The following is a 17,692-nucleotide window of genomic DNA, read 5'->3' as shown; positions in this document are numbered from 1 at the left end:
CCTGGAACTGGGGTGCCACTGAGCTCAACTGACCCACCAACCTGGACTCCCTTTACATGTAGCTACATACAGATGCTGAGATCAGCTCTGCATGGGAAGGCTTCAGCTAAGGAACTGCCCAGCTGCTCAAGTGCACACCCCCCCTTGGGGGCGTAAACCCAAAATTATAGTGTCTTGTGCTGCACAAAGATCTGTACAGTGTAGCTCATGAAATTTGCCCCCTCCCTCAATGTTGAGAGAGAATATACAAAGCTTTTTGTCCCAAGTTATAACTGCCGCACACTGGTTTGTGATAAAGCAAAAGCAAAATTTATTAACTACAAAAGAAAGATTAAGTGATTATAAGGAATAGCAAACAGATCAAAGCAGGTTACCTAACAAATAAACAAAAATGCAATCTAAACTAAATATACTAAAGAGATTGGATATAAGTAGCAAATTCTCACCCAAAATGATGATTTAAGATGGCTGCAGGCTCTTGAGGTGCAAGCTGCATTTGCTTGCAGCTTAAAAACCCCAGAAATCCCTCTAGCCTGGGTCCAGCACTTCCCCCAGTACAGTCTTTGTTCACCAGATATTTCCAAGAGTCTCTTCTTGGCAGGGAGTCAGTGAAGAACCATGATGATGTCACTCCCTTGCCTTATATAGCTTTTGCATAGGGTGGGAATCCTTTGTCTGCAAGGTTGGATCCCACGCCCAGTCAGTGGAAAAACACTGGTATTCCAAGTTGGACTCCAGTACCACGTGATCTGGTCACATACCCCTGTAATGTCATAGCAGCCATGACTCAGAAGCTGTTTAGTGTCCTTAGGAAGGCCTCCCAGTAGGAGATTAGCCTCTTCTAAGACCTTTTGTTTTCTCAAATGGTCCTTCCCAGCCAGCCAGCCATCTAGACTGAGTGCATTCTGCCTACTGGGCGCTCTCCACATGTAAACATACTTGTAATACAGATACACGGTCAATATTCCTAACTTCAGATACAAAAATGATACATGCATACAAATAGGATAATCAGATTCCGTAAATCATAACCTTTTAAATGATATCTCACATGACCTATCTTATATAAAATACATCATAGTTATGCCATAATCACATCAGAATATTACTGTGAAGAGGATGGGGTGTAACATCACACGGGTTTCCCTGCTGTCTCCCACCATCCAGAGCCTTTCCTCCCTACAGTGAACAGCTCTGGCAGTGTTGAGCTGCTGAAACCTTTCCCCGCTCCCAGAGCCTGTCACTGCAGCATGTAACTATCTACACGCTGCTGCTTGTGATGTGTAGCATAGATATAGAAATAAAGAATTGAAACTTTTTTTTAATTCCAAGACTCAAAAAGAAAAACGAATTCTAGAAATGATCCTCCTGCATATTTTCAACCGCCAGAGGATCTCAAACATATAAAAAGGTTTCCAATGAAATGATTTATGCTGTACCTGGCAAGAATGTATAAATTGTATACGTTTTAACATGTGATAAGTAAAGATTTTATTTCCCGTGCTCCATGTTACATTAATTTGATTTGGTGAAGCATCAGAGTCCATTGGTTATTTTAAAGGCATTTGAATGTAGACTTGCAAATGTTAAAAAATACAGGAGTCCACTTGATCACTAGAGCCAGTACAGAAGGAAGCATTAAATGTATCCTCTTCCACTGTTATCTGTAATGCTAGGAGTAAAAAAAAGAGAGAATGGAAAAGTCACCAGAGCACTGTAAGCCAAATACACAACAACTCTTATGATACTGAGCTAACCCTTTTTGCAGTGTGTTCAGTTATCCCTAGCCTCTGTTTGCCAGAAGCTGGGAATGGGCGACAGAGGATGGATCACTTGATGATTACCTGTTCTTTTCATTGCCTCTGGGGCACCTGGCATTAGCCACTGTCAGCAGACAGGATACTGGGCTAGATGGACATTTGGTCTGACCCCACATCATAATATAACAATTCAAGGGGAAGAGTACGTGGCTAAAAGATAATGGCAACACGGACCCAAATCCTGCATTCCTTTGTATGCAGAACTTCCCCTCAAATAGTTCTGAGACTGCCAGTGACACAAGACGCCAGCCTGGAACAGCTGGAGCTTTTCAGATAGAAGCAGCTACTCCATCACTGAAAGCAAATTCTTCAGTACCACATCTACCTCTGTAGAAAATGCCACTGACTGAATTTTCTGAGAAGACCATCACTCTGCAGCCTAACATGAAACTGACAAGGAGGACAGTCTTGGGGTTAAGGCACTGCCATGGCATTTAGAGTATATGTGTTCAGTTCCTGGCACCTCCACACCTTTCGTTTGTGAGCTTGAGCAAGTCATATAAGGCAGGATCCAAAGCCAATTGATGAAAGTGACTTGAGTGCACTTGGGATCAGGCCTTGAATCTCTCTCTGCCACACCTCCTGTCAAATGGGATTAATACGAATTCCCTGTCGCTAACATTTGTGAAGCACCGACATGCTGTGGTGAGAGGCCATATAAATGGATAAAACAGATTTATTGCTGTGGTTTTTCAGATAAAGTCACTGCGTTTGTTCTCCACTTTAGATTGGGCAAAGAAAAGTTTGATAGTTGATGCCTAAAAAGCACATGGCTTGGAAATATAACAAATGAGAACATAAAGTATGAAGTGTTCCATAGGAGGACCCAGACACTAACTACTGTTAGTGTTACTGTTACTGGGTGGAGCTTTGTAAATCCCTAACAACAAACAACTTTTATAGCCCCTCATTGTGCCACAGCTTTACAATCACTAAGGGCATGTCTACACTTGCCATTTAAAGTGCAAAAAAACCCGTCACTCACTTCTCGTATCTTGTTCTTTGAGATATGTTGTTCATGTCTATTCCAATCAGGTGCGTGCACAATGGCCGGAAGATTTTTCCCTTAGCAGCATCCATCGGGTTGGCCTGGGCTTCCTCGGGAGTTGCGCCTTCATGGCGGTCAATATAGAGCCCTGCCGACCCCCCACGCTTTCATTTCCTTCTTGCTGACTACTCCAACAGAGTGGTAGGAGGGTGGGTATTGGAATGGACATGAACAACACATCTCGAAGAACAACAGTTACAAGAAGTGAATAACCGTTCTTCCTTCTTCGAGTGCTTGTTCATGTCCAGTCAGGTGAATCCCAAGCCAAGTTCAGGTGGTGGGATCGGAGCTGTCCATTGACTGGAACACTGCTCTTCCAAAGGCCGCATCGTCTCTGGCCTGCTGGGTAGTCGCATAACGTGCAGCAAAAGTGTGTATGGAGACCACGTCACCGCTCTGCAGATTTCCTGGGTGGGAACCTGAGTCAGGAATGCTGTCAATGAAGCCTGCACCCTGGTAGAGAGCGCAGTGATTGGCAGTGCAGGAACATCTGCCAGGTTGTAGAACTCACGGATACAGGACATGATCCATTATGAGATGTGTTGGGATGAAACCAGCTGACCTTTCATCCTGTCCACCACTACCACAAACAGCTGAATTTACTTTCTGAACGGTTTCATTCTCTCAATATAAAAGGCCAGAGCCCTGTGGACATCCAGAGAGTGGAGTCTCTGCTCCCTGCCACTGGAATTGAGGTTTAGGGTAGAAAACCGTGAGAAAGATGTCCTGGTTGATGTGAAACTGCGAGAAGACCTTTGGGAGGAAAGCAGCCTGAGGCCTGAGTGAACCTTGTCCTTATAGGACAAGGTGTAGGGAGGTTCTGATGTCAAGGCCCTGAGCTCAGACACCCTCCTGGCTGAGGTTATTGCTATCAGGAACGCGACCCTGTAAGAGAGGTAGAGCAGGGAGTATGTTGCTAAAGGCTCAAAGGGGGGCCCCATGAGCCTTGAAAGGACCAAGCTGAGGTCCCAGACAAGGACCGGCTGACGGACATGAGGGTATAACCTGTTGAGCCCCTTCAGGAATCGGCTGACCATGGGGTTAGCAAATACTGAGTGGTCCTGCACGCCTGGGTGGAAGGCCGAGATGGCGGCTAGTTGTACCCGTATAGAAGATGACGAGAGACTCTCCTGCTTCAGATGGAGGAGGTAGTCCAGAATGTGCAGCATTGAAGCCAGTGTCAGAGGCAAATGGCGCTGCGCCGACCAGACTGAGAATCTCTTCCACTTGGCAAGGCACATGGCTCTTGTAGAGGGTTTCCTACTACCAAGGAGGACCTGTCTGACGTGATCTGAACAGAAAAGCTCCAATGGATTTAACCACGGAGCTTCCATGCCATAAGATGGAGCGACTGGAGGTTTGGGTGTTGGAGACATCCATGATCTTGTGTGAGAAGGTCCGGGGACAGCAGCAAGGTAATCAGGGCTCCCAAAGACAAGTCTAGGAGGGAAGTGTACCAGTGCTGATGGGGCTAGGCTGGTGCTATCAGTATGACCTGTGCTCAGTCTCTGTGGCTCTTGAGCAGCACCTTGTGAGCGAGCGGTATGGGTGGAAAGGCATATAGGAGAGAACGTCCCCAGTGTAGAAGGAACACATCCATGCTGGAGCCTGGGCTGTGTGGAAGAAGCAGAACTGCTGGCACTTCCTGTTGCACCACGTGGCAAAGAGGTCTATCAGGGGAAACCTCTACCTCTGGAAGATTGAAATTGCGATTTCCGGGCAAAGGGACCAATCGTGGCTGTGGAACAACCTGCTGAGGTGTTCTGCCAGCTCGTTCTGAACCCCGGGGAGGTACGATGCCTGCAGATGAATTGGATGTTCTACACAGAAGTCCCATAGCATGAGGGCTTCATGGCACAGGGGAGAGGAGTGTGCACCCCACCATTTGTTGATATAGAACATTGCTGTTGTATTCTCCATGATCGATACACATTGTCCAATTAGGTAAGAACAGAATGTTTGACATGCTAGGTGCACCATTCTCAGCTCTCTGACACTGATATGGAGACCCAGATCTGCTTGCAACCAGAGGCCTTGAGTTCTGTGGCCTCTCAAATGAGCTCCCCAGCCCAAGTCTGATGTGTCCATCACCAACGACAGAGATGGCCATGGGGCAGCAAAGGGGACTCCTGAGCACACCTGCTGAGCATCAATCCACCACCGGAGCGAGTCAAGGACCGGGCGAGGCAGGGTCACAATCCTGTCCAAGCTGCCCCGGGCTGGGCGACACACTGACGTTAGCCACGACTGGAGCGGTTAAAGCCTGAGTCTGCGCTTTGGCATGTGCTTCCCCCAGGCCACACAGTTTTTAAACCTCGGGAATCGCGGCACATCACGGCTCCAGGGAGACGGGATGGGGGGGAACTCCAACAACTCTATACTAAGAACTCTAATACTTAGAAGACAGTAAGGTAACTATATACGATGAGTACAGAACGCGCTTGCTAAGCAAGGGCTAAGGGACGTTCCAGCAACTGTCACTGGCAGTAAGAAGGAACTGAAAGGGCGGCTGGGCTCTATATTGAGCACCATGAACGCGCGACTCCAGGGGGTGCCCAGGCCAGCCAGATGGATGCTGCTGGAGGAAAAATCTTCTGTCCATTGTGCACGTGCGTGCGCACACACCTGATTGGAATGGACATGAACAAGCACTTGAAGAGGAATGTCCCTTTTTGGTGCTAAAACCGTGGGAGCTTCTACACTTGTTAATGACTTTTTGTGGCAAAACTCAGAAGTTTCACCTCAAAAAGAAAACCACCTTCATGAGAGGTGTACAGCTCTTTCCACTTCTTTTTGCACTGATGTGAAAGTGAAGACACGGTTTTCTTGTGTAAACACCTTTTGGTCTCCGGAGGATATCCCACAGTTCCAAAAGTGACCACTCTGGCCAGCACCTATGCTGCTCTGACAGGTAAACGGACGTCTGCCCCGCCCCCTGTAAAGCCCCAGGAAGTTTGAAACTCCCTTTCCTGTGGCAAGTGCTCATCTGCCCAGGTGACCACAGCTGCTCCACATAGCAAATGATCCCCATCTCGGAGCAATGCTGAGCTACTGGACCTGATCAGTTTTTGGGAAAAGGAGGTTGTGCAGTGCCAGCTGCATTCCAGCTGTAGGAATTAATACCAATGAGCAGATTGCATGCAGGAGAAGGAGCATAACAGGGACACACCGCAGTGCAGAGCGAAGGTGAAGGAGCTGAGGAGCGTGTACCACAAGGTGAGGGAGGCAAACCATCAGTCTGGTGCTGCGCCCCAAAGCTGTCATTTTTACAGTGAGTTGGATGCATTACTAAGTGGTGACCCCACCTCCACTGCAAAGAGCCCAGTGAATACTTCTGCATGTCTGGAGTCAATGGAAAGTGGCCCTAGCTAGGAGGAGATGATCATGGATGAAGAGGCGGCGGCTGAGGAAGCTGTGGAGCCCGTTGCTGCGTGCACTCAGGACCCCTTCTGCACTCTGGAGGTGTTTAGTCAGTGTGAGTGGCCACAATCTACTGAGGCAGAGGCAGAAGAGCAGAACTCTGGTAAGTTGCTTTGCTTTGACAATGCATAAAGCAAGTTGTGGGCACAGAAAAGTACTAAGATGGCTATGTTTGTGTGCTGGAAGCCCTCCCTTCACTCTAGCCCTTTTCCGAATGAGTGTATGCAAGAAACCCTGTAACTCTGCATTCCCTCACCATTGCCGGATTCTTGTGCACCATGGGTTTGACTTTTGTCACCCAGACAGTGATTTCTTACCAGTGGTGTATTGCAACATACACAGTGATTCCTGTATGTATGTTTCAGAGCAATGTGTTGCTTTTGTCTCCCCAAAAATGACTCTGGAAGATCCATCCCCGCTGAAGCAGACTGTCTGCGATGCATAAGAAAGCAGCCAAGGTGCACTAGGTGGACATGTTGCGTGAGGTGATTCAGCACTCCCAAGCAGAGACACATGATAAAAATAAATGGAGAGAAACCATGACAAAGTGGAAAGAGGGAGAGAACCAAGACCGGAAAGAGAATAATGCTTTCCAGGGGGACGCCACAGAGAGGCTAATCAACGTTCTGGAGCGTCAGACAGATCTGTTGCATTCTCTCATTACACTGCAGAGTGACCCGATTCGTGCCTGCCCCCCATTGCAGCAAATGGGAAAGAATTCTGCATGCACTCCCCAAACTCCCACTGCACATTCTTATAGGCTCGCTGCAAATTTTTCCATTTCTCAACAATCCACACCCCCAGACAGCTCGACAAACGACAGCTGGAGTTATACACAGCTGCGAGGTATAAGCATCACTCGGGATTGATATATGTGCATGTGGAGTTTCTGTTTTTAAAATAAAAGCACGAATTTTCCAAAAAGCAACTTTATTTGTGTGTTCAAATTTCTGTACCTGTCATCACAGCTACAAGTCAACTAGCACTTCAACTTCACTGAAATTACATAGAGAACTGCCATGTAGCACAGCACATGCTGTTAACACTTCCTTTCCCAAGCACAACAGCAAAGTTTCACGATTTTCATTTTCCAACTTTTCCCCCAAGGCATCTTGGATCCTAACTGCCACATGTTGAGCCCCTGTAATAGGCCTGGTATCTGGCTGCTGAAACTCAGCAGCCAGGCGTTCAGCCTCCAGGCTCCTTTCATGTACGAGTAAACCTTTCACCCTGCCCCTCACAAATGTTATGTAAAGTACAGCACACCACAATAACCATGGGAATATCTTTCCCACTCATTTCCAATCTAGTGTACAAACATCTCCAGCACGCCTTCAAACAGTCAAATGCACATTCGACAGCCATTCTGCACTACTCAGCCTGTTGTTGAAACATCCCTTACTGGCATCTGGGTTTCCAGTGTATGGCTTCATGAGTCACGGCATCAATGGGTAAGCTGGGTCTCCCAGGATCACAGTGGGCATTTCCACGTCCCCAATGGTGAGCTACTGGTCTGGAAAGAAATTCCCTGCTTGCAGCTTTCTGTACAGGCCAGTGTTTTTAAAGATACATGCGTCATGCACCTTTCCGGACCATCCAGCATTACTATCAGTGAAGCACCCACAGTGATCCACTAGCACCTGCAAAACCATGGAGAAGTACCCCTTAAGATTTATATACTCAGTGCCAAGGTGGGCCAGGGCAACAATAGGGATGTGCGTTCCATCTATCGCCCCATCACAGTTAGGGAAGCCCATTCCTGAAAAGCCATCCAAAATGTCACGCACATTACCAAGAGTCATGGTCTTGCACAGTAAGATGCGATTAATGGCCTTGCACACTTGAGTTACCATGGCACCAATGGTCGATCTCCCCACTCCAAACTGGTTCACCAGCTTCCACAATGCGATTGCCACAAGTTTCTCTACAGTGAGTGGGGCTCACAGTCTGGTGTCCTTGTGACGCAGGGCTGGGGAAAGCTCAGCACCCAGTTCCACGAAGGTGACTCTCTGCATTTGAAAGTTTTGAAGCCACTGGTCGTCATCCCAGACATGCATAACGATACGATCTCACCACTCTGAGCTAATTTCCCTAGCCCAAAACCGCCGTTCCACACTGCTCAGCTCCTCAGTTAATGCCAAAAGCAATCACATGTTACTTATTTCCATTTCAGGCAGCTCATCAGGCATCTCTGACTGCAGCTGTCTTTGCAAGTTTAAAAACAGCTGCACTGCCACATGCTATGTGCAAGTGACAGCTATCAAAGTAGTGGACAGCAGTGCAGGATCCATTCCTGCATGTAGATGTGGGGGGGGAAAGAAGCCACACAGCAGAGGGGGGGTTAAAAAATGCCACGAAAGAAACAAGGAAGTAATGGGGCTGCTGGGATAAGAAGCAGTGCATCACGGGCCACTGAGTAGGGATCCAGAATGCCTTTTGCTTACCCCCTCTTCCCACAAGACCTATTGAGAGAGCTGGACAGGGGGGATAGCTGCCCTAGAATGCTGCTCTCATCCGCGATGGAATGTAAACACTCTGCCTGAACAATTCAGTGACTACACAAACCAGTGCTTTACTTTCACTGGTTCCCGATCACCGGGGAAACTTACAGTACAAAACACCTGCAAATACAGACAACGCAGACTTGTAACTTAAGAGTATTTGTTACTTCCAGGCCATCAAAGCTGATGGAAATAATACTGTGTATCTATATTTAAACATAGGGAAATAAGGGGCATTCCTGATCTCTTTATATGAAGGTTTTTCCTAAAGCAGATACTGTGGTGATCTCAGCACTAATGTCAACAAGCAACTAATTAAACGTCCTGTACCTACCATATTTCTTCTGCTTTGGCTTCCTGAACAATTGTGACATCAGCACAGGTTTGAGAGAAGTGTGTGAAAGCTCTGGTTATATTGCCTGAGTTTCAAATACAGTAGCAGTTTCACATGACATTTCGTTCTATCTTGTGTTGGCAAGGGCATGGACTAGGTAGTGCGGTAGGTCTTTACCATCTCAAGCTTCTGGGATCCCATGCAGCTTCTCGTTTGTTTACTTACCATGTCATAGGGGTACCGTGCATTTCTTACTGCTGTACACACTGCTGCGGTCCAGCACTGGCAAGTAGGTTGTAACCACTATGCAGTAGCTGACTTCAGGTTTCAAATCTTCTATTTTAACAACTTTGTCTGTTCCTTCATATGCCAGTATTTTGTTTTTCTGCATATGGGGGGAGGGGGAAATCACAATCAGTACGCTCCTGTAAGAAGTATTTCTATGGCCTGGCTTTGTTAAGGACAGCAGCATTGTACAGCCATGTTTAGGATGTGCGGTGAGCGTATGTAAATAAAATAATTGATTTGCTTGTAGCATCTAAAAAGACCTAGAAAGCCAGAGCCCCGCCCCAGAGAGCTCATTTAAGCATGATAAAGGAGAGCTGAAACACACTAACAAAGGGATAGGATAATGGTTGGTGATACAATGATAAAGTCATGAATTATTTTCTAAAACCTCTAGATTCATTTAGTTATACACAAGCAAATCGGGAGGGTTAATTCAATTGTAAACAGAGGCTGTGCTAGCCCACTGAGGGCCCTACACAGAAATATTTTTGCACTCTCACATACTAATAAACTTGTTAAATAATTCAGGTTAAATGAGAAAGTGAATGGGGGCCCCCTTGAGCTGCTCAGGGCCCTAAGCAATTGCTTAGTCTGCTTATGTCTAGCGCCGGCTCTGTTAAAGCAGGAAGGGTTTGCACAGGCTTATGTAATTCAATTTTTAGAAGTACAATGTGTACGTGAACGTGCACTTACTTCATTTAGCATGTTGTTGATTAGAAACACTCGATATAATAGATCATAATAGTTTGTCATTGGTATCTTGCTGCCTCTTCTCCTTGTATAAGGTGAATTTGGAGCCTGGAGCTTTAGTTGTATGGATTTGTTTCTAGGAGTCACATTTACTGAGGGAGGGCCTATCTTTGCTAGAGTAATAAACAAAAATATGAAAATAATTATAACTTATTAATGCTTACCTCACAGTCCTGAATTGTAAGCCATTGGGAAAAAACAGACCATCAAATAATTTAATTTGTAATGTTACTATCTTTGTATTGTGGCATCATGCTAGTAAAGTGGTACTTACAGCTGATGGGTTGCTTTTAAGGTGGTTTTTTTTTAAATAGTCCAAAGTTTTAATTTACAAACATGAGAAATATCAGCTCAAAAGATGAAAACTTGTGAAATTCCATGTTGCTGTTCACAAGGTATATTTGTTGTAAGCAAAAGGGAATTTTCATGAGCTAGGACTTTCAGAAGTGTCTGTGTGTTTGGATTACTCAAAATGGCTACCTTAAAAACATTTGTCTTGCCATGGACATGTCCTCAGTGAGGACAGGAGCTTTTGACATATTTGAAAAACATTTGGGTTTTTAAATAGCTACGGGGTAAATCTTGTGCAATTTCCAGTGACATGGGAAGGCAGAATCAACCCAGTATTATTTCTTTTCTGGGTGGGTGAGTGGAGTAGGAGGGGAAAGGTGAGCAAGGGTGCTGGAGGTGCTGTAGCATCCCCTGGCTTGAAGTGGCTTCCGTTATATACAGAGTTTACAGCTTGGTTCAGTGGCTCTCAGGATCCCCTACTGTAAAAATTGTTCCACTACCCTTGAAAGTGAGACAGGTGAACATGTTCCATCACCCAAGCTACTGTCATAAAATACTAGTCTCTGCGACAAAGCTTAGTCTCAAACTCAAGAAAATGGTTAACGAAAACCTCAGTCCCTTACACTGTAATGAGGATTGTTAAGTCTGACTCTCACAGATCCACAAGATCAACTGTACCAATCAAAAGTGAGTTGGAAAAGCATGCTATCACCTCTCCTGTTGCTGCTTCTCTGTATGCATCACTAGGATATATATCATCAAAAGAAAAAGTTACACCTACACACATTTTGCCAACTTCTAAATACAAGCTGTAAACCTCCTGTGTCAAAACAAAGGTTCATCTGCTATGAATGTCCCTTCAAACTTGTTCCCCTGGCCCCAGGTAGAAGGAAATGCGTTAGCAAGAAAGTTCAGCATGCAATTAGGAAACAGAACATAGAAGAGACTTCAGTGCAGTAAAGGGTGGTGATCACAGCTATACACCAAGCTTTACAGACTGTTCCTTCAGTGAAAGATGTACTGTGCTCTTGAAAGCACTGAACTTCCACTTGACAGGTGCTGGTGTAGACATTCCCATGCAGCCTATAATTCTTGACTTTCTGCTCTTTTTTTCCATAGCTTAAGGAGGACACATTTCCCCCCGCTTACTCTCAGCTTTCTCGATCCTTTGTCCAGACCTGGCCGGGGTGTTGAATGCTAATGACAGTGCTTGTTCCAGCTCCAGGCCATTTAGTTATCTTGGGGCTTGTCTACATCACAAAGTTGCAGCGCTGGGGAGGGGGTTACAGCGCTGCAACTTAGGAGGTGTACACATCTGCAGGGCATCACCAGCGCTGCAACTCCCTATTTGCAGCGCTGGCCGTACTCCCGTTTTGTCTCGGGTGTAGAGGATCCAGCGCTGGTGATCCAGCGCTGGTAATCAAGTGTAGACACTTACCAGCGCTTTTCTTGACCTCCGTGGAATAAGCAGGTATCCCAGCATACCTGAGGAAGCCTCTGGTAATCAAGCAGGTCTCCTTCCCCGGTTTGCTCTCGCCTTCCCCGAACCCCCGAGCAAGCAGGTCTCCTTCCCTGCGGTTTGCAGGGTGGTTCGGGGAACGCGAGAGCAAACCGCGGCGAAGCTGGTCTCCTTCCCCGGTTTACTCTCGCGTTCCCCGAACCCCCGTGCAAGCAGGTCTCCTTCCCTGCGGTTTGCAGGGGGGTTCGGGGAACGCGAGAGCAAACCGCGGCGAAGCTGGTCTCCTTCCCCGGTTTGCTTTCGCGTTCCCCGAACCCCCCTTGAAGCCGTCCAACAGCGCTGCAGTGTGGCCACATCTTAAAACACCACTTGCAGCGCTGGTTGCTGTAAGTGTGGCCACTCTGCAGCGCTGGCCCTATACAGCTGTACTAATACAGCTGTAACAACCAGCGCTGCAAAATTGTAGATGTAGATGCCCATTTCTTAAGCTAAAGAGAGTCAGCCTGCTCTGGTTTCTCAGTTATGTATAGCATCTAATTAGTACTTGTGTGTACTCAAGCTAAGTGGAATTTTGTATAATGTATTTGTTTTGTAATAGCAATTTTCTTGAGAATGGCTGATTCCTGAGAGCTAGATGTCTGACTGTGAATGCTCTGTTTCTGAATAAGGTTCAGACACCTGACGTCTGGTGCTTCATCTGATGTGCTTCACCCTAGGACTCATACATCTTTTTGTTGCTCATCTGCCACACCCTGATTTAGCTAACATATCTTCAGCCTACCACCTGATACAGATTGCATGTTTGTACCGTACAGCAATACTACACAGCTGTTTTATCCTGCATGCTAAAGCAACTGAATTTTGCTGACCTTCATAGTTCAGAGCCACCTAGGAATCTTTCCTCCCCCCAAGCAATTGAACATTTTCACTATTTCCTCAGCAATGCACTCTAGACAGAAGCACTGAATGTAAGTAGGCTCAGGCTAGTGGTAGCTTTATATAGTCCAGTCTCTAGGGAAGTGGGCATCTTCCACAAACAAAGTGTACCCACTGCCAGCTAGCACACAGCACAGTTTTGCTAAATTCACTCTTTAGGCAGAAAAAGGAACTTCTGCATCCTTCTCATGGTATTAACATACTCGGAGATCAATAAGCCAGCAACGTGGAGGAGAACCAGTTTGACATAATGTGTACTCTCTTACCATAGAAACCTGTAGAAGGCTAAAGCCGACAAGCATTTAGCCCTGTAGAGGGCATCTTCAGTAAGGCCTCTCATTTTGCACCAGCACTTTTGTGTCTGCTGTCTACTATGACTACAGTACTGAGGCTGCAAACAATTACTGTCACAAGCAATAGAGCATAGACGTCTAGCAACCCATTTTGCGGGTACAAATGTGCATTCAGAACAAAAAGGATCATAGCGTGAAACAAAAGGTATACCTTTAGATTTAAGGACCACAGTGTTAACTTGGTCTGCAATGTAATTGTAATTTTTTTGTTAAACTTTTAGTTATAAAGCGACTATTCAAAATTACAGGTTGTGGGGAAAAAACAGACATCTCTTGAAGAGAGAGCCCATATACACATAATGGCTAAACACTTTCAGACTTACTTTCCCTCCATGGAGTAAATCTGCTGCTGGTGTTCCAATCTGAATGGACTCCTGCTGAAACAGATTTCACTCTGCCATAATAAGGTTCTCTGATATCAGATGTCTGATGTGTTAGGTCACAAAAATCTTCACGAATACCCCAACATTCTTCTTTATTTTTCCATAGGCTTTGCCCATACCTGTGGAGAGGGAGAGGGAGAGAAGGTGTAGACTTCAGTAATTTCTGACCATTGGTTTAAGGTTGTGCAGGTTCTGATGTTATAGTTCCATATCCAGTTGCTGAGCTGCACCCAAACACCAGATCCTCAGATCTGTCATGGCAAGTAGCTTTTTCATCCAAGTTGATTGCAGGAAAAATTGATGTCATAGGTGCTTTCCAAAGTGTATTACTGCATTTCTCTAAAGGAGACATAAAACTGAAATGCTGACCATTTCCTGTCATTAAAAACCTATGGCACTTTTCCCCCTCAGATAAGGGGTGCTAGCTGTGGCCTACTAGATATTTTTCCATGGAGGCAAAACATCAAACTGCCCATCTAAGCCTTCCTGCAGTTACAATCAGCAAATGAAGTCTTGTTTCTCACTTCCAATTGCTGGGCACTGTGGCTTAAGGTTTCAAAAGTGACTAATTATTTAAGGTGCCTCCATGTGGGACACTACGTGATATGCCAGAGGGCAGGAGCTCAGTATATCTAATAACCAACCCTCTTTAAGGTGTCTCGAAACCTGGACAACTAAAGACTGAGGCACCCAAGATTACTAGTTGCTTTTGAAAATGTGGGCCAGTGAGATAGCACATTCCACCCCAGAGACAATGAGTGATGAAGATGCTCAGCACATTGCAGGGAGTTACTTGACATCTTTTGTCGCAATTGACTAAGTCGCCTCTTTTGAGGTAGCAGAGCCTGGCCATTCCCTGAACATAGGAAGGAAGAGAAGAGTGAAGTTTTTCAGGGAAAAATGCAGATTCAGCAACAATGAAATATTTTGTGAATTCTTGTCAATTTCATTGAATGGTTGTGGACGGGAAAAAAACACTTTTTTAAGTCAAAATGTTTCATTTGAACATTTTTGCATTCAAAAAGACTGTTTCAAAATTGCACACTACTTTACTAATAAATAATAATAAAGCCATTTGAAAAGCTCAAAATTGAAACAAGACACTTTGACCCAAAATGAATTTTTCTTTGACTTTTCACTTTGCCAAATATTTTGCTAAGCATTTCCTTTGGGTCAACCCAAACCAATTTTTGTTTCTGACTTTTTGGAACTGCCAGTGAACTGAAAAAAAATCAGTTCCTGCTCAATTCTACTTTTCAGCCCAGCTATCACAGACATAAAGACAAGCAGGAGCTGGGAGTTCCTCACTGTACTTACACTTTGTACTGCACAAAGTAGATGATTTCATCTGTGGCAGCCCTCCCAGGCTGCCAATGTAAAGTATTGTTGAAGTTTAATGAGTGAAATTCGACCTTTTGTGGTTTAATTAATTCCTGCAATTCTCGAGTTCCTGAAACTAAAGAAAAAGAAACTGCAAATAATAAGTACTAAAGGATAGAAAGCATTTGTTTTAGACACATACAGAACTAAAGTAGTTAAATTGTAAATTTTGGCATTAATTTTCTTTTACAGAATAGTGAATTTAGTGCCAGTAAAAGGGGCATATTGACATCCTAGAAAATTGAAGCATTTTAAGTCAATTCACATCAGCAGTTTCTAGTTTCCCCAATGCCATCCCACCCACATGTCTCAACCATAAATGATAGGGATTATTATTGTTACTATTTATTATTTATGCAGTGCCCATAAACATGCTAAGGATGAGAGGCTCTGCAGGCCTGTTCAAAATATTAACATCTGAATGGTCAATCAGGGTTCCATTTGTTGTGGTAATTTGCGATGTCAACTCCTGTCCAGTAAAAAGTGATCTGGAATTTACCAGTTTATGCCACATAAGAAACTGAAAATTTATCAGATAGCAACAATTTTCATGCTAATCTGAACCAGTTAATAAGCTTCAGAAACATCCAATTTCCCCCTTTCAGTGATACAATTGACTTCCTATTCTAGCTCTGACACTAGGCATTATAACAGAATGAACGAAAACACATTAGTTAAAGTGACTGATGATACAGCTATAAAATGATTTTTAATGGGAAACATTTATCTTAGCTTCTAATTCAGAACCTTGACAGACAATAAAACCAACTAACATTTGGAAATGACAAAACTTTATACATTTGTGAAAACACCTAGAGATCCTGTCTGAGTCATTTGTCCAGACTCATTAAGGAAACCCAACATTGCCTCCACATCAAAAGAACTAGAAGTGTTAACTTACCAGTTACACCAGTCCAAAGCAAATGTATCAATGAGTACAGGGGGTAGTGTTTAATCAGCATGGTTAGAAGAGCAGCTGCATGGATGGAGAGCATCTCTGTAGCTCCTGGTCATATATAACCAAATGTATCACTACTTTAAAAAGGAAGTGTGTGTTGTTCATAAGTATCATTGTTCCATATTTAGTTCCCCTTTTGTTGGAGACCCACCCACCCATTAACAAGGGTAGGTTTGGGCCCCGGGGTGGGACAGGAGTTGATAAGACCCTGGGAAGTGGAGGGCTGAGGTGACATGGCCTGAATTGGATCTCCCTGCTCCAGGCTCCTTGGGCTTGGAGGGGGGAGAGCGACCCCTCTCCAGCCTCTTCTTTTTCCAGGGCACCGGAGACTGAGAAGATAGTCTCTGGGCAGAGCCGTGGCAGTCCTATGACTCCTTGGCAGGGTCAGTGCAACCACTAGGCGAATGAGGCGGCTGCCTAGGGCGCCTAGTGGTTGAGGGTACCTAAAAGCCCGCTCAGGTGAGGAGGTGGAGTGGAGGTGAGCTGGGACGGGGGGGGACCACGGGGAGTGTCACCTGCAGTAATGAGGGGGACGCACAGGGGAACCGCTCCCCGCCCCAGATCACCTCCACTCTGCCTCCTCCGCTGAGCACACAGCCCCCGCTCTAATTCTCCTCCAATCGGCACCGCAAGCCTGGGTGGGGAGGAGAATTAGAGCGATGCTGGCATACTCAGTGGAGGAGACGGAGTGGGGGAGAGCTGGGGAGAGCTCTCTGAGCGGTGTTAGCTTCCACGGGGTGGGAGGGGGGCTCCCTGGGTGGGGTTAGCTGCTGCAGAGTTGGGGGCTCCCAGCACGGGGTTAGCTGCAGACAGGGGGTGGTAGCTGCTGCAGCGGGGGCATGGTTAGCTGCCGCAGGGCAGGAAGCGGACAGGGTTAGCTGGTTGGGGGCGGGGGGTGGCGCAAGGTGAAAGTTTCACCTAGGGCACGAAACTTCCTTGCATCGGCCTGCCCCTTGGGGTCCTTCCTCGGCACTGCCTCGTGGACTGTCAGCACCGGAGCAGTGCGCACCGGTGAGGAGGTGGTGGGCATGGGTTCTGCCGACTCCGGGTCGGATTGCGGCCAGAGTGCTGCCTCCATTAGAAGCACCTTGAGCCTTCTTTTGAGGTCCTAGGGCTAGGGATGAAAGTAAGTTAAAGGTACTTACCGGAGTCCTGGGCAGGGGCGGGGCCTCAACCGGAAGAGGATGGGCCTTTAAAATCAAGATTTAAAGGCCCCAGGGCTCTGGCTGTGGCTGGGAGCCCCGGGGTCTTTAAATCACCCCCAGGGTTACCAGCTGCAGAGGTGGCTAGGAGCCCCAGGGCGATTTAAGGGGCTCAGGGCTCTGGCCACCGCTACTGCAGTGGAGCTCCGGGCCCTTTAAATCACTGACGGAGCCCTGCCTCCACTACCCCAGGGCTCTGGCAGCCAGGCTCGGGTGGCGATTTAAAGGGCCCGAGGCTCCGATGGCAGGGAGACTCAGCCCTTTATCGCCACCCGAGCCCAGCTGCCCGAGCCCCGGGGTAGCAGCAGCAGAGCTCCAGTGGGGATTTAAAGGGCTGGAGGCTTCGGCTGCTGTGGGGAGCCCTGGGCCCTTTAAAGCACCGCCTGAGCCCCACTGCTGGAGCCCCGGGGTAGCAGCAGCACGGCTCTGTCGGTGATTTAAAGGGCCTGGGGATCCCCACAGTGGCTGGAGCCCCGGACCCCTTTAAATCACATCTGGAGCCCTACTGCTGCTGACCCAGAGCTCTGGCAGCGGGGCTTGGAGGCGATTGAAAGGGCCCCGGGCCCTTT

General features: G+C 46.5%; 1 protein-coding gene across 1 annotated transcript; it reads right to left on the bottom strand.

Annotated features, from left to right (window-relative positions):
- Positions 1-371: 371 nt before the first annotated feature.
- IL22RA2 (interleukin 22 receptor subunit alpha 2) lies at positions 372-15,975 on the bottom strand. The gene is made up of 6 exons (XM_050949892.1): positions 15,865-15,975; positions 14,901-15,039; positions 13,524-13,702; positions 10,105-10,274; positions 9,349-9,508; positions 372-1,672 (listed from the first exon to the last, which is right to left on the bottom strand). The coding sequence occupies exons 1-5, from the start codon at positions 15,956-15,958 to the stop codon at positions 9,353-9,355; spliced, it is 738 nt and encodes a 245-aa protein (XP_050805849.1). The 5' UTR covers positions 15,959-15,975; the 3' UTR covers positions 372-1,672; positions 9,349-9,352.
- Positions 15,976-17,692: the final 1,717 nt, after the last annotated feature.

This window comes from Gopherus flavomarginatus, chromosome 4 (genome assembly GCF_025201925.1).
Source record: "Gopherus flavomarginatus isolate rGopFla2 chromosome 4, rGopFla2.mat.asm, whole genome shotgun sequence".
Taxonomy (NCBI): Eukaryota; Metazoa; Chordata; order Testudines; family Testudinidae; genus Gopherus; species Gopherus flavomarginatus.
This window is presented reverse-complemented; position numbering and strand designations above follow the sequence as displayed.

Coding starts and splice junctions, on each gene's coding strand:
- IL22RA2 (XM_050949892.1), bottom strand. CDS start 15,958: ATGCTCTCCATCCATGCAGCTGCTCTTCTAACCATGCTGATTAAACAC. Junction 15,040..15,864: donor GCTTTGGACTGGTGTAACTG/GTAAGTTAACAC, acceptor CTTTTTCTTTAG/TTTCAGGAACTCGAGAATTG. Junction 13,703..14,900: donor TACTTTGTGCAGTACAAAGT/GTAAGTACAGTG, acceptor CCCTCTCCACAG/GTATGGGCAAAGCCTATGGA.